General features: G+C 34.9%; 1 protein-coding gene across 9 annotated transcripts in view; it reads left to right on the top strand.

Annotated features, from left to right (window-relative positions):
• The first annotated feature begins 11279 nt into the window (after positions 1-11279).
• Positions 11280-16399, top strand: part of LOC148870909 (bifunctional cytosolic FAD synthase/FAD diphosphatase-like) — a 54205-nt gene continuing 49085 nt past the window's right edge. For 4 of the 9 annotated variants that reach the window (XR_016107561.1, XR_016107560.1, XM_088971396.1 and 1 more), the window contains exons 1-6: positions 11398-11533; positions 11610-11780; positions 13125-13170; positions 13262-13431; positions 13526-13643; positions 13818-13900. Coding sequence is in view for 6 of the 9 variants with exons in the window: in XM_088971396.1 (XP_088827522.1) it covers positions 11614-11780; positions 13125-13170; positions 13262-13431; positions 13526-13643; positions 13818-13900 (584 nt within the window). In the remaining 3 variants the exon portion in view is untranslated. Of the gene's footprint in view, positions 11534-11609; positions 11781-13124; positions 13171-13261; positions 13432-13525; positions 13644-13817; positions 13901-16399 lie in introns of all 9 variants that reach the window. The other 5 variants (XM_088971401.1, XM_088971398.1, XR_016107562.1 and 2 more) reach the window with 3 other exon arrangements.

Here is a 16399-nt window from a genome sequence, read left to right as displayed (position 1 = left end):
CATAATTGAGCTCAAGCCAAACCAAGCTCGAACATATCAACTTTTGAGTGAAACTAAATTGAGTTCAAACTTGAGCTTCATGTTTCTTTCTGTTGGTTCGGCTCAGCTCAAATACAACCCTATAATCTCCACATATACTATCAAATTTCTTTCTGTTGGTGTATGTGTGTGTGTGGGGGGGGGGGGGTGAATTTACAGCAAAGGAGCTAGGGCGACCCCGAGGAGCATGCCCCAAAATCTCTCTCTCATGTGTTATAGGGTTGCTACAATATGCATTAAATAATTATATATAAAAATAATTAAACATGGACCCCACCAATCATAAACTCATAAGGCTCGGTTTGAAAAAAGTACAAATGGAAATATGTACAGAATAAATACATACAAAATAATACAAAATATATGATTTTACACTCTACATATTTGCATTTGTACTCCTTCCAAACCAGCCTAATATGCCAATCTGGTGGACCTACACTTTCAAATCTGCATATTTGTCATCGTACTAGCATCCCTTCATTGCCATTGGGTAGTTCATGGGAATATGGCATCTCCGAAGGGTATATGATCTGTAAAACAAATGTTCATTTAATTCTTGAGACCTAGGTACACTTAGATGGTATTTGATACTTTGGTGGTTCAGTCTGAATCGTTTCAGCTTGAATTGCAGTGTTTTAAGTACATTGGAAACAGAGAACGAGCTGTTTTGACATGAAGCATGGAGTATAATCTAAACACTGTATGGTCTAAATACATGTCGTTATTTATTTTCAAAGATAGTTGTTTTGACATGTTACATCTCCACTCCCCTATTAAATCCCTCCTTTTCTCTTAAATATCTCATTAATCCTTTTAGTCTTTGATCTTTACATCATCAGAAACAAAGACGAACCAATAAATGTTTTGAGCATTTGGTAACAGTTACTTTTAAAAATATAACAACGTGAAGCTGAAACACTTTTAAACCCTTACAAAGCGTGGTTTTGTGACAAATCCTTAAGAAGAACCAATTTGTGTTCAAACCAAATGGTTTTGATTTATTTTCAGAAATCACAATAAGAAAAACAATTCACAGTGGAGAATGCCCCTATAGCTAAATAAATTACTTATGAGAAAGCGTTTCAACCTAAAAGAGGAACGGTACCAAGCAAGCTCTTATTTATAATGATACTTTTTTGTCAAAGAATATTTCTAACTACTAACTCAGATTAGCTAAACAGCTGTGGAACCAATGGTAATACCTCATGACAGTCATAAAATACATGGGGCCCCATAGCGAGAGGTTGAGTGATTATAGGCCCTATGTATTTTATGAATGGTGTAGGGCATTAAAACTGGTTCCACATGCAACTTGCTAATATAGTTATTGCCTTTAGCTAATCCTATCTTGATATTAAAGTTCAATGGTTGAAATACTAAAAAATAATTAATTGCTTATAGTTTAACTGTTGAAAGGGTTAGCATTCATTATATGGATGGCCAAACCATGTTAGATGGTTGGGCGAAATTTCAAAAATTTTCTAATCTTTTTGGAAATCGAATTCTCTATATTTTGAAAAACTGTACTTTTCAGAATTGGTCTTGCGTTGAATCGGACTAGACTTGAAACCAAACAGAAAAGGAGATTTATACTTGATCTGGATATCACAAACGCAGATCCCAAGGTGGAAGTTCACACCCAAATCAGTCATAAAACCAGTTTCCATTGAACATGGTGCAGTGTATAGGTGAAGTTGATTCAGCAACACAATTTTCAGGCTCACCTTCCCCAACATACCCAGGTTTTGACCCTTGATGGATCTCATTGATTAATATATCAAAGATAACCCAATCTAACACCTAATGCAGTACCATAATCAAGTCTAAGGGTTATGTATAATTTTCCAATTTTGCTCGTCAATCTCCAAGGTCCAATGCATAACTGGAAAATGGTTCAAGTTCAATGTTTCATCTAGACACACTACATGTGCTTTGGATCTAACCCTAACAGCTGAGACAAACTGCTCCAACTTCTTTGGTAATACATCAGTGCCAGCCTTGATAGTATAAACTTCCCAAGTCTATTCAACGGCTAAGAACATTTCAAACTAACATGAGTCTCATAAGTGTTTAGTTTAAAGGGTAATTAACTAAAAACATACCAATATCAGCATAAAACAATAATATACTTTTATTCATTTACAATAAATGTATTTGTACATCAATTTAATTGGAGTTAAGTACTTACACTATCTAACATTAATAGTAAATATAGCACTAGCCACAACAAAATGGAAAAATAGGATTTATATAGCTGATCCCATATAGTTGGGTTGAAGCTTTGGTGATGATGATGATGCGGATGACGTATGGACCAAGCTTTTCATGTCTAGTTCCCATTGAGGATAATGAAATAAAATCCAAATATATATATATATATATATATATATATATATATATATATATATATATATATATATATGAAGATGTCAAATTTCAACAAATAGTTCTAATTTGAGATAGAAGGGTACATATTCCTCAAATTCTTTACAATTGATTTAAAAAATAAAGTAAACTACAAAAGCCTCTCTTAAAATTTTTGACAATCATAAAAACATCCCCTATAGTTTCACTTTAACAAAAATCTGCCTTAGACTTTTAAAAAATTCGACAAAAACCTCATTCCCTTATTGATCCAGACAAAAAACGTCAAACTGATGCATAATTTTTTTAAATATTCATTTTACCCTTTTGTAAAATAACTCATGTTCAAGGTGTCCAAATGCAAAATTTTGCCATATTAGCCACCATGAGCCACGTGTGAATTTCGCCACTTAAGTATCCAACTCTGTTAAATTTTAGAAGCAACTTTATTCTCCTTGGAAATCTCTTGCTTTACGAAAACTTGGAAAGCATTTTTGCTATCCTTGTTGGCTTCGTTACAAAAACCTCTCCTGTAGTTACGAAATCTATCTAATGTTTTCATTCAGGGAGATGGGCTCTAATCAATTCAAAAGTTTCACTATTCATCTTCTTTGTTGAGAGAGCGATGGCGAGTACATTTTCCAACACAAAGTAACAACGACGACCCCCTCCAACTCGCTCTTATCCTCTCTCCTTCTCCCTCTTTCCCTCTACTTTTTTTTCTCTTTCTTCTTCTTCGTTCCACTCCCCACCACTGTCACCGCCCCTGTTTCTTCCCCCCAATCACTGCCACTTCAATTCTTAGCAGCGGCGATTTGCCATCTCTCCCTCCGAGTCTATCTTCTTCTTCATTTCGGTCTCTCTCTCTCTCTCTGATCCCATTATCCTCCCCCTTTCGTTCTCTATCTCTTTCCCATCTCATCACCGCCGTTGCAATGGCGGATCCGAACTCAGCGACAACCTCTCCTTCCCTGATCTCTTCTCTCTCTCTCTCTCTCCTCCAGTCACTTTATTTGTTTTGTTTTTCACTCTTTCTTCCTCATTCTTTCCCTCACTCCCCCGATGAGAATCCCCGATTGGTTGTTCGTCTTCTTCATCTAGGTAGCGGAGGTGAACAGAGCTCTCAAGACAGAGTAGCAGTGGTAGCTCAACATACTATCTTGCTATTGGTTTGAAGTCAAAGCATCATCTTTTGATGTTCCCCTGTTTTATTGACCAAGTGCAGGCCAAAACCCAATCAGGTAAATCCTATTCAATCCATATTTCCCTACGGGTTGTTTCTACATTTTCTTGGCTTCCTCGATGGAATGACGAACTTTCTCGGTGGTTGTTGGAGTTGGTAATGGAGCGGCTGCTGATTTAGTTTCCTATGAAAGCTTCGGCACCACCCAGTCTCACCATTGTTCTTTCATTGGATGCTATATATATCATGTGAACCTGTTTCGAATATGCTAGAGAATGGATCTCCCCCCTGTGTAATTTTTTAATGGAGGGAGGTGGCCGGGGTCGGGGTGAAGGAGAGGAGGAGAAGAGGTCATCATTAGAGAAATCGAGAAGGTCGCCGATGTGGAAGAAATCCGGTGATAGGAGCCAATTCAGCCACGAAAATTAAAGCTCCCGTGAGTTTAAAGATGATAATATGTTGTTTGGGGTATTTTAGTAAAAATATATGCAAATTAATTTGGATAAGGGTAAAATGGGTATTTGAAAAAAATTATGCATCCGTAAACGTTTTCTGTCTAAATTAGTAACGGAAGGGAGGTTTGCGTCAATATTTTAAAAGTTTAGAGGAGGTTTTTGTTAAAATGAAACTATAAGAAAGATTTTTATGATTGTTAGAAACTTGAGGAGTGTATTTACCATGTCTACGTACCATTTGCACCAAGTTAGAAGTAGATATTAAAAGATGACAATTTTTTATTATTTAAAGTTGAACCATAATTAAATAGATATGAAAAGTTGGCCCATATTTTATTTCTTCCTAAAATCTTTCTTCTAAATCAGAGTTATCAAGTAATAGAAGAAAAGACAAGAGAGTAAGTAGATCACCAAAATTTGACTAGAGATAGAGAAATGTGAAAGTGCCATCCAGTTTTTGGATGAGGATAATTAGTTGTTTGGATGACGATGATTTATCCAAATAGGCTTCAATATATAGATATGTATATAGAGAGAGAGAGAGAGCGAGAGAGAGAAAGAGAGAGAGAGAGAGTCCAAACAAGTATTGGCATTATATAGTAAGGATGAGAATCAACCAAAAGCTTAGAAACTGAAGACTGGAATTGGGATCCAATAAAGAGATTTGGGTTTCAGGTAACCAGTCAACCAAGTCATGACAGCCAAAGAGGAGTATATTGATTGAATGTTCAAAGTCATATTTTAAAATAGTGGACTTTTGGAAGCTTCTTTGCATCTTCAACGGTGCATGGTGGTTGGTATAGGTGCAACTTGGGCAGATTCGGGTTGAGTATTTATTAAAAATTAATGGGCCCAGAACAAAATGTGCATAAATTATTAAATTCCTAATATCTTAGTTGTGTGGCCTTTATCACTACTTTACTTTACTTTTTATAACATACTGTAAAAATATGTATCATGCATGTGCGCAAGTAAATATATTTTCTTTTGGTAAAAAGAGAAAGAAACTACACAAGCCAAGGCACATGGACCACAGGAATCCCAACCCAAAAAGACAAGAACAACAAAGAATTGGGGGGACCCAACCCACTCTACTATAACTTTGTTAGCCAACCAGTAAGCAGCCCTAGCTATTAGCCTCTCTAAAATCATGCAAGAAATTTAAACTCAATCCTTTGAACAATCTTTTATTATATTGGAGATGCTCTACGGAGCAGTAACCTTCGTAGCAAGACAATCAACCACGAGCTTCGAATCTCCTTCAATCTACACATTGCCTGAATCACAATCGCCAACCAAAAGGATAAAATCCCTCACTGTAAGAGCTTCAGCAACATTGATGGTGATATCGCCAACTTGCCTTGCCCTCTACCTGATAAGTCCACCTAACTTGATCCTTGCATCAAGTCCTTTTGAAGCATCAAAGTTAACTTTGATGGCATGGTTTGAAGGAGGTTCCCACTTGACCCATTGGATGGTCTTTCTTCAAGCTAATATCCACATTCATAAACTCAGTGTACATGCACCATGCTTTACCAATAATTTGTGGAGAAGACAATTTGCCATTGAAAATTCTATCAATAATTACGACACTTCCAATAGCACAAAGGAGAAAAGCAGTTTTTTTCCCAATAATTTTCTGTATGTGCATCTACTCTCTCAAGTCTCAACAAGCATTCTTCTCTCTCTCTCTCAACAACCCACCTTTATGTTAATTCCTTTAAACCTTGCTAGGAATCCTATCATGAGCAAGTAACGAAAACAGATACTTGCCTTGACATCTAACCTTTTTAACCTTTTTAGTGATTGCATTGATACAATAGGAATCAGAATCGAAATTCTTTGAAATTGGAATCGTAATGGTCTATTCCCATAATCTGTTTGGTTCAGACAGGAATAAGAATGAGAATTGGAATCAACTAGCATGAGATTTCATTCATAAAACTATGTTTGGTTTGAAAAAAAAAGTAAGGTAAACCTATACAAGGTTTGTAAAGGTTTCCTTACCTTTTCCTACTTTTTCCTTCAAACCAAACACAACCTAAGGGAGAGGCAAGGAATGACCATTCCCTCAAATGGGGGAATGCCATTCCAACAAGAATGGGAATGGGATTCTAATTCCGCTCAACCAAACAGTTGGAATCAGAATAATCCATTCCAATTCCGATTCCAATTCTGAACCCCTATTCCTGCAAACCAAACGGAGCCTAAGATATTCCTTTGAAAATATGATGAACAAAAATTATTTTCATATACATAAAAATATAAAAAAAAAAAGTATAGAAAATTATATATATTATCATTATCATCTAAAACTATCACGTACGTGCTAAGAAAGCACTTGTTGATTCATGTATGTCCCTTCATAGATCGCAATTATGAAGCAAGATTAGTGTAATTGAACCTCTCAAATCATTGGAATAAGGATTTATTTAATTGAACTGTAACCCATCTAAGGAACTAATTAGGTGCTTGTCAAATGGCTGACAGTTTGAGGTTGGATAGCTGAAACGATTAAGGGAGTTCACTAATGGTGGAGAGAATTAAGTGTTTTCAGTTTAATGATTGAGATCTTACAAAAAAGTGTTTAATATTGGCTGGGATCAGTGTTTAGTGTTTATCATCAGTAGGGTGGTGTTTGGTAATTCTTTGTAAAAATTTGCTTTTCTGCTTTCCCTTTTCAATTCTCTAAAACCTATAATAATAATAATAATAATAATAATAATAATAATAATAATAATAATAATAATTTGAAACTTAATAAGTATAATTAATAAAAAATTACTAAAGTTAATAAAAATATTAAAATTTAACAAGTTTTTATCTAGTAACTATTAAAAGTTAAAAAATTAATAAAGATGAGTAGTTCATAAATTAAAAAACTAAAATACAATTTAATTCTATTTGTATATAATTAATATTAATAAGATAATTAAAATTAATAATAAAAAGTTAGGATAATTTAAAATTAACAATAAAAAGTAAACAATTATGAAAAAATAATAAAAGTAAACCATTGCATTCCATATAAAAATTAATTATGTCATAAGACTCCTACTTAGAAATGACCATTTATAACTTAGCCCAACCTTGGGCTCAAGCAAATAATCCAGGTAGTATTGTTGTAAAATTAATAAGACTTAAAATTAATAAAAATTAGTATTGATAGGATAATTGAAATTAATAATAAAAAGTAACAAATCGTTTATAATTTAGCCTAACCTAAGTAGATTTATAAATTTCCATGCTCAAGCAACTTTTTTTTTTTTTTTGAGTTAGGTCTAGCTCAAAGATGCACCAAGCCCACACATAATGTTGGTAATAGGGTTGTAAATGGATCGTATTCAAATCAAATCCAACTACATCCACATCAACATCCGATTATGAAATTTCTAGATTTGCATCCACATCTAATTATTATTATGTTGGGTTTTGAATTTTAAAGTATAAATGCATATATTAATATCTATGTGTATATAATAATTACACTACATATACAAAACAATAATTTTTATTAGACGTGTATTTTAATAAAATTGGATGGGGTTAAATCCACATCCAATCGAATTATTAACCAGATGCAAGTTATAACATCCAAATCTAGGATAATCGGATTCAAAGTCTAATTGAATATCGAACTTTCAAAGTCCAATGATAGCCTTGGCCTAAACAACTTGTAATAAGCACAATGTGGAAGTTATATGCACATATGGTAAATATTATTATTTAGATAACAAATTTTATATTAATATATGTAGAAATGTAAAACATATAGTTTTATAATTAACACGAGCAAACCTCTAGGCATAGACAAATATTATTACACTTAAGGTGTGGACTGGGCTAGGCCAAGCAACCTTAAAAACTACTAATGCACTATCAAAATTTAGCCTAGGATTTTTAAAATTTTGGTTCATTGGGATACACAATAGGGGTAGCCCATCCTTCATACCTACTTTAGCTTCAATGTTATCTAAAAATAGTTAAAAAAACCCCAAAACAATGCATGCATGGGTTGGACTTGGTTTGGTTCAGTCAAATTACGAATGTTACGGTGCATGCAACTTGGGTGGGCTGGATTAGGATGAGGATCAATCCAAGCCTAATCCAGTCTTAAACCTTAAGTTTAGGCTTAGATTAATTTAATTATGACTATAGCCTAATTTTATATATTTATTGATATTTAAATATTTTAAATATTTAAGTGATATTTACAAACAATTGAAAATTTTAATTATTAATAAAGTAAAATAAATAAAATAGATCACTAACAAATAATATGAAAAAAATGATTATTTTATTAAGTAATTATCAATAATTTATTTTTTTGTTAAGAATATTAATATAATTCATTCAAATTACTAAATTAATAAAACATTTTTGTAACAAATTGTTAAAATAAAGATTTAATTATTTTAAACATTTTAGTTATTTCACTTTCCTTGATAAATTCCGTACATCACACAGGTCCCCGCTAGTAAAAATCAGTTTAATGCTACTAAATGCCCATACTTCGGCTTAAAATTTAAGTAAACAATGCAACTCTTAGTTTTCTACGCCCTACCAATAAGCAGGAACTCATGTGTTGTTTCATGGGTCATAGGACTGGGTTGTTCCATGATATTATATTCAACCCGACTTCAGCTTCAGCTAGTAAGGAGCTAATCATCTGTAAAAGCTTATTTATCATAAAGGAAAGTAACAAGTCATTTAATTTAGCTATTTCAGTGTCACCAAACCATCCCTAACTAATTTCACCATTGTTAAAGTTACTAATATGATCAATGTGATGATTTTACGTCAGAGGAAACTTGAGTCTAAACAAGATATGACTTTATGGATTTTGCTGAATTCACTTCTGCTCATACATCCATTCAGGCCTTTGACTGGTTCCTCTTAATGACCACAATAATAAGATATTTTACATCAAAGTGCTTTACATTAGGTGCCGCCTGTTTGGGAGGGCTTATTTCATGCAGTGGCTAACTTATGGCTTTGTAAGATGGGCTCCACACAAAAAGACTAGAAGTTATGTTGATGATTGGTGAAAAACCTAAAAAGCCCAAGTATACTTTAATCAGCTATGAGACTTGCGAAACTAATTTTAATAGTTTCTTCAAAATGATTTAATCAATACACTTCAATCAAAGCTTAAGCCTTCCCCAAAGGGGAAAATTCAACTGCATACAAGAAAAGGGTCCTCACTCAAAGTTAGAATGGGAGCTACCCCGTTTCTGGAGCTCCATGGAACTAATAAATAAATAAATAAAAGGTATATTAGTAATCAATAACCTTTTCACTAAGGCAGCACCCCAATGGAAGATATTCCCGGTACGCGGTTGGGATGTACTGTGGGGCACGGGGTAAACCTCCATCTATTCGTTTTTTAGGTCAAAAGAATAAAAGAATATTGAGTGCAATTACTCTTTTAATCCAACCTGTGGTAATATATCATGCCGAAGAGCATTTTTCAACTGCCTTGGTTGTTGGTCCTTCTGGTTTTGGTTTTCTTGGCAGCATAGATTTTTCTAGGTATTGGGTCTAAAACCCAGGCTTGGCCCAAGACTAAGGTCAAACCCAAATTTTGCAACCCAAGCCCAGCCAGCTCGCCCCTATACTAAAATTTGATACACTCAGGTTGGGTTCACGCCCAGGTCAAACTTGGGTTGGACAACCAACTCGATGATGTGTGACTTGGATGCTTCTTGTTAAAAAACAGTTCAGATGTCGGACTAGTGATGTGGCTGGGTTGAGCTGCAAGACAAGAGAATCAAAGTGTTTTGGGGTGCTTTACCTGGTGTAGGCACTCCGGTGCTTAATTTAGTGATGGAGGTTTTGAGAGAGCTAATTGTTTGAAAATAAAGGGATGAGAGAGCTAAATAGCGCATACCTTGTGAGGTTGGAGGCGAAGCCTTTATATAGGCAAGATACCGTGGGTCTCACGATGCATGTCCAAGATCGTCAGTCCGTTTATCCTGGAGTTGGCTTCGCATCCAAAGATGGACCTCGAGTAAGTTGATAAGGCTTATTTAGGTCCATCCGATTTGGGCGGTGAGAAGATAAGTTCCATTGATGTACGGAATGATTCTGAGGAGATTGGAGATAGCTGACTTGCTTCTAGGAGGCTATGTGGCACCTTAGTAGGTCAGTGGATGTAGTGAGCTGTTTGGGCCTCAATCTAGCTGGGTGACCCGAGGTGCCCGAAGTGACTAGGACCGCTGAGGTGTCCATAATTGCTAAAGTGTTGCCATATCATCCTGTCGCTCCACGTGTCGTCACATCATTGGATGGGCCAAACAACCCATACTAAAAATCGATATTATATATATGTATGTATGTATATATATACATGTGAATATGTATTTATAAATACATATATACATTTATACATGTGAATATGTATTATGCATATATGCATGTATACATGCAAATTTGTATCTACATATGCATATATACACGTATATAATAAGATTGGGCTTGAGTTGGGATAAAGTCAAACTGACTTTTAGATTGTTAGACCCGAATCTAACCCAGAAGATAAAAAACCCAAACTTTTTAGGACTAGGCCCAACTCGAGGACCGAGTATAAAATTACGGACTAGATATAAGATTAGTCCAGGCTCAGGTTGGGACCATGCAAGTTGCACCCTTACATAAGATATTTATCATCAGTTATAAGTGAGTTTTTCCTTTTTTTTTTTTTTTTCTTCTTTTTACCTAACCTCACTCATCAAAGTTGTTTCATGAAACTTTCATTTATGGAAAATCAAATTTATTTAATTATTTCTATACTTTTTCACACATGGTCAGTTGATATCAGGAAAATATTGTTTTTTATCTAAAACGATCCAAACACCCCTCAAGAGAAATTCATTAAGTTCTACTTCTACCATTACGTCTGTAGGGCGATGAACTAGAGAGTGGCATGAACTCGTTCACCGGGTGGAAAGGCGAGTTGCTGAATAGCCTGAATTCCTTACGCAGCCCTTGAAAGTTGAAACTTCACCTAACGGCTAACGCTGTGTTATTGAAAATAGAGAAAGAAACAGAAAGTTGACGGAAAGTTTTCGAGGAATCTCACCAAATTTGTTAAGAACCTTCCCCTCAACTCTCTCTCTCTCTCTCTCTGAACGTAGCCTGTATAAAAGAGTTGCACGAGTCGTTGTTTACTGTTTAGCGAAAGAAAAGTCGTTTAATAGTATTCGTTTTTAGGTAATTTTCTGTTAAGAGAATAGAATGGCCTGGTAAGTATCTTCAGTCATTTTAATTCGGGGAAGTCCAAAACCTGTTCCGACCACACTGAGATAAAGAATCTGTGGCGTCCAAAGATGACATCTCGCGTTTAATATTAAGAATCTTCGACTCTTATTCCGATTCCAAGAAGCAAAAATAACGAAAAGAAGCAAACAAACAAGAAAGAAGGAAGAAAAAACTTCACATTTCCAACCTCCTCCCAGTGACTCTGTTCGCAACAGAGCAGACCCATCGGAAGGTGCAGATGTTTAATTGTTTTAACATCTAAATCTCTTCTGATTGTTTTAAGTTCTAACCCATTTGATTTGATCCAGTTTGATGTTCATTTTTATCTGTTTGGTCTCTTCTTCTCTTTCGGCTTTCTTTCATAGAGAGGAAAAACATATGGAGATCGACAAAGCAATTAGAGAAAGCGACGATCGAAGGTTGAAAACCAAGTACACCAATGCAGTCTACGTCATACAGAGAGCTTTCGCATTATATGCGTAAGTTTTTATCCTCTCCCTTCGATGTTGTCGCGTGTTTTGTCTGTTTGATTCTCTGAATTTTCAGAGCTTGAGCATCTGGGTTGTTTCTTTCCCAGCAAAAAGCCATCAATTTTTGGTCTGTTTTTGTTTTCGTTCCTTTGTAAGAGTTGGGTTTCGTTTGTCGATCCATGAGTTTCTGTGACTGGGTTTTTTTTTTTTTTTTTTCTTCATTTGATTGTTCTTTGGATTAATAGCTTATGAGTGGGCGGTTAACCTTGTCAACTTCGGGAACCAAGTTTTTCCCTTTAAATGTTTATTAAATGTGGCATTCCTTTTTTTCTTTTTATTTCATAAACTACACTCTATTTTGTCAGAATTCAATAATGTGTTTTAACCCATGTTTTGATCTTGCTATATTTCCCATTTCAAATATTTAAATTTTAACCAGAAATGAATTCAAATGCGCTTTATCTTTTCCTTTTTCTTTCTCCTTATGTGAGTAGTTTCAACAATTACATGATCATAGGATAGAAAGGGTTGGAGACTGAATTCTTATTGCTTCAGAAGTTTAATGCAAAACTATTCTCTATAAAAAAATCAAATCCACAGAAACCAGAAGTAAGATATTGTGGACAGAATTCTCAACCTAACTCTTGCACCTGATTATGATAGGGAGAAAAGGCCAAATGCAGTATGCTGGGTAATCAATGAACAAAATGTTCACAGGGGAAAAAAGTAGCAAATGAAGAGATGGATGAGAAAACAAGTAAAGAGAATGATGGAAAGGAATGCATCTGAGGTTCTAAATGATCCTAGGAATAGCTCCAGTAGGTGATAGAATAGATAAGAACCAGCTAAGATGGCTTGATCTCTATGGTGAGGGTCATTGATGGAACCAATGAAAAACAAAGTTGTCATGCAAATTCTAAATGGCAAGGGAAATGCTTCAAGTGCATAGAGATACTCACAAATAGTCAAAGATCCAAACTACAACAGAAGGCATAATCCTAGATACTGTAGAATGTTGACAAGATTTGTGTGGTCAACTCTGAATAGTTGAGATAAATCTTAATTGGTCGCAATATTGCTTGTTTGTGCTAAATATCCATATTGCTTTCCTTGTTTGTGCCAAGTCAAAGCCAAGGAAAGGTAAAGATATATAGTTATACATTCCTTGTATTAATCTTGTCTATTTGCTTTCAAATCAAGACATTGTTACAGTTCTTCAAAGTACATAAGAAGTTAAGAACTAATGGCAGAGATTCTATCTGTACATGGCTTTTGGCATGAAACCATGATGTTTTGATAGACATAAAAATTATAGTAAACCAAAGTCAGTTGGCCTAATACTTTCTTCAACAGGTTTGAGGAGGTTGCTTTCAGCTTTAATGGAGGGAAGGACTCAACTGTAACTTCTTCTACATGTTTCCTAAATTTTTATTCGTTCAATAAAACACAATTCTTCCACGTGGATATTTATACAAATCCCAATTCTGCAGGTTTTGCTGCATCTGCTTAGAGCTGGTTACTTCTTGCATAAAGAGAAGTGCAAGTCTTGTAATGGGAACCAAACAGATTGTGAAATGAATTTCCCTGTACGAACCATCTATTTTGAAAGCCCTGATGCTTTTCCTGAAATCAATTCATTCACTTATGAAACGGCCACTGAGTGAGTTCTCTTTTTTGTTTACTATCATTTGTTTAATCTGAAAACTGTTCTTTGTTGATCAAAACTTAATTTTGGACCTTCCCCTTTGGAGCAGTTATGAATTGCAAATGGAAATAATTCGCCTCGATTTCAAGTCTGGTTTGGAGGCTCTGCTTAGGGAAAAACCAATCAGGGCTATTTTTCTTGGAACCAGAATTGGTGATCCTAATGCGGTAAACTAGTGAATTTTTTATGCTTTGTCCACAAGAGATCAATTCCCTTCTATCAGATGCAACATTGCTTTAATCTTCTAGATTATCTTCTGAAATTCTTCTCAAATCATAACTATCTTTAAAGCTTAGTGGAACACATTATCACAATTTATAGTTGTATTGCTTGATGTGCAGGTTGGCCAAGAACAATTCTCTCCTAGTTCTCCTGGATGGCCTCCTTTCATGAGAGTGAATCCCATTCTTGACTGGTCATACAGGTCCAATGAACTAAACTGTGTACACATACACATGCACAAACAAAGACCCACAACATACATGCATGCACTTATCATGGTGGTTGAAATGGTAGGTGGCAATGGTAGATGAGTTGTCAGAACCATTTATGCTCATAGTTACCTACTCGGACATCTAGCTGGAGTGTAAGAAGCTAAGGAAAATTTCATGGAAACAAATAAGAAATATTTTCCTATACATAACCAGTCAGTTTTATTACTGTATCTTCATTATTCTTGTTATCTTTTTAATCATTAATCTACATGAAAATTGCATTAAGAACATCATTCATTGTAGATATTCCTTGCCATCACCAGTAGTTAAAATCTAGTATCCCTTCAAGGCTTATATTGCCCTGAGGCTCACATCAATGTGAGACTGAAGAAAGGTGCCTTTCACACCTTTTCAATCTCTAAGGTACAAGGCTCACATCTTGATGTGCGTCTTGCACTGTGACTTTTTTTCTCCATCTCAATTTTCAATTAATATATATTAACACTTGTTTAGTGTTCTATAAAACTCATTTTTGGTTTATTTTACTTTTAGACTCAAGGCTTCTATACTAGATTATTGGGTCTGTAGGAATGTAACTTGTACTTTCTTCCATATTTTCTTGCTGTCATTTGTTGCACCTGAATTTTGAAACGTATACAACCTTATGAGTTGTAGTAATTCTCTGTTAGTATATGCTCAGTGTTAATTCTCTGTTAGTATATGCTAAAATTTTGATTATCATTTGTTAGGCTTCTTTAAAACCCTTTGGATAGCCTGGGAAGTACTAGCTGCCAAAATCTCTTTAATCTCGTTGAGATGGTGCAAGGTTCGAAGTATCAATACAATACACCCTGTATCAGGCATATCATATCGTATCTTTGGGTGTCCAGTACACCTGTTTACAGGTGTTTTCATTGATTAAATAATATAAAAACCTTTATAAAAATGACATTTTGTAAAAAAAACTAAAAAAAGTAAAAATCATTGACAAAAAAGTATTGATACACCCCTGCCGATACACAAAGGTGTATCGATACTTTAAACCTTGAGATGATGAACTAATATCAAAACACTGCTACATACACCTTTGAAACCAATCTCCAATGAGTATTTTTGTACTTTTTCTCATTTTAATTTATGCATTCACCAGAAAAAATGAGCTCTGATCAGGCCTAAGCCTCTTATCATTGAGATTTTTGCCCCATTCATATGGAGGTCCTATTGCCTTACTTCATGCCTTGGTCTTTTAAAACATTGATTAAAAGCATGGATTATATATGCTTGGTTGAAGCAAAACCACTACTTCTCCTTTAGGGGCACCAAACATCTATCTCAATGAGTTATGAGCTATTTTACATATGCCAAGGACATGGACGAACAATGTGTCAGATATGAAACTAGCTCAAAAAATTCATCTATTTACAAATATCTAGGTATTATAGGTTATGAGGAACTTACCATAGAGGGACTCTCATAGATTTCCATTGAATAAATGGATGGGAGTTCCATAAGGTCCTAGAGGATTGGCTATAGGATGAAAGAGAGTTGCAAGATCTAGCAGTTTGGTAACTAACAACTTAGCAATAGGGGATATGATACAAAGTAAGCTTTATGGGGTCCTAACATGCCAACCTAAATCTTCTTATTCTTTCCATCATTCTATTATACAAGGAGACCCTTGGAGGGCTAGGGTTTTCCTTGATGATTTTTTGATCCCTCAGGGGCTGTACTTGGTATTTCATATTAACACTTGTATAACTTCTAGGGGCTATTGCTTAGTGTAATTGTAAAATCTCATGCCGACAATTTTGAGTATGTAGCTTTGAGTCTGAGAGCATCCACTTTGTTCAAAGAATAAATGCTGAAGGTTAGGTCCATATCCAGTTCACAAGACCCTAGATAGTTGGGACCAACATTAGATAATGGCCTTTTACTTAAAGAACTTATATATTAGTAATTTAGTATCTTTAGTTTATGGCTTATCAAAAAATTAAAAAGATATTTATCAAAAAAAAAAAAAAGAAAAATGCTTATGATATGGTGGATTTAGAGTTTCTTCTAGAAGTCTTAAGGTGAAAGGGTTTTGGTGAAAGGTGGTGTAAATGGATTAAAGGATGTATCTCAATTGTCAATACTCCATCTTGGCAAATAGTGTGACTAAGGTTTTCTTTCTGGGAAAAAAAGGCCTTAGAGAAGGGGATCCTATCTCTCCTTTTCTGTTCACACTAGTAGCAGATGCTACACCTTGTTCTAAGGGGAAAGAGGATGTGAGTAACCTGGCTGAAGTTCTAGGTTGTGAAGTGATTGGCCTATGAAATATTTGGGCCTACCTTTTGGAGGGAATCCAAGAATTTTGGTCCCCAGTCCTGGAAAGATTTGAAAAGAAACTAGCTGGGTGGAAAAGAAATTATATCTTCCTTGGGTGAAAAATAATGTTGATGAAATCCACTTTATCTAACTCTCTGGTCTATTATTTAGTAAAGTGGGTA

This window comes from Nelumbo lutea, chromosome 2 (assembly GCF_056320005.1).
Source record: "Nelumbo lutea isolate HS-2025 chromosome 2, American lotus-T2T, whole genome shotgun sequence".
NCBI classification, from domain to species: domain Eukaryota; kingdom Viridiplantae; phylum Streptophyta; class Magnoliopsida; order Proteales; family Nelumbonaceae; genus Nelumbo; species Nelumbo lutea.
The sequence above is the reverse complement of the archived record's forward strand: the minus strand, read 5'-3'. Positions and strand labels throughout refer to the sequence as shown.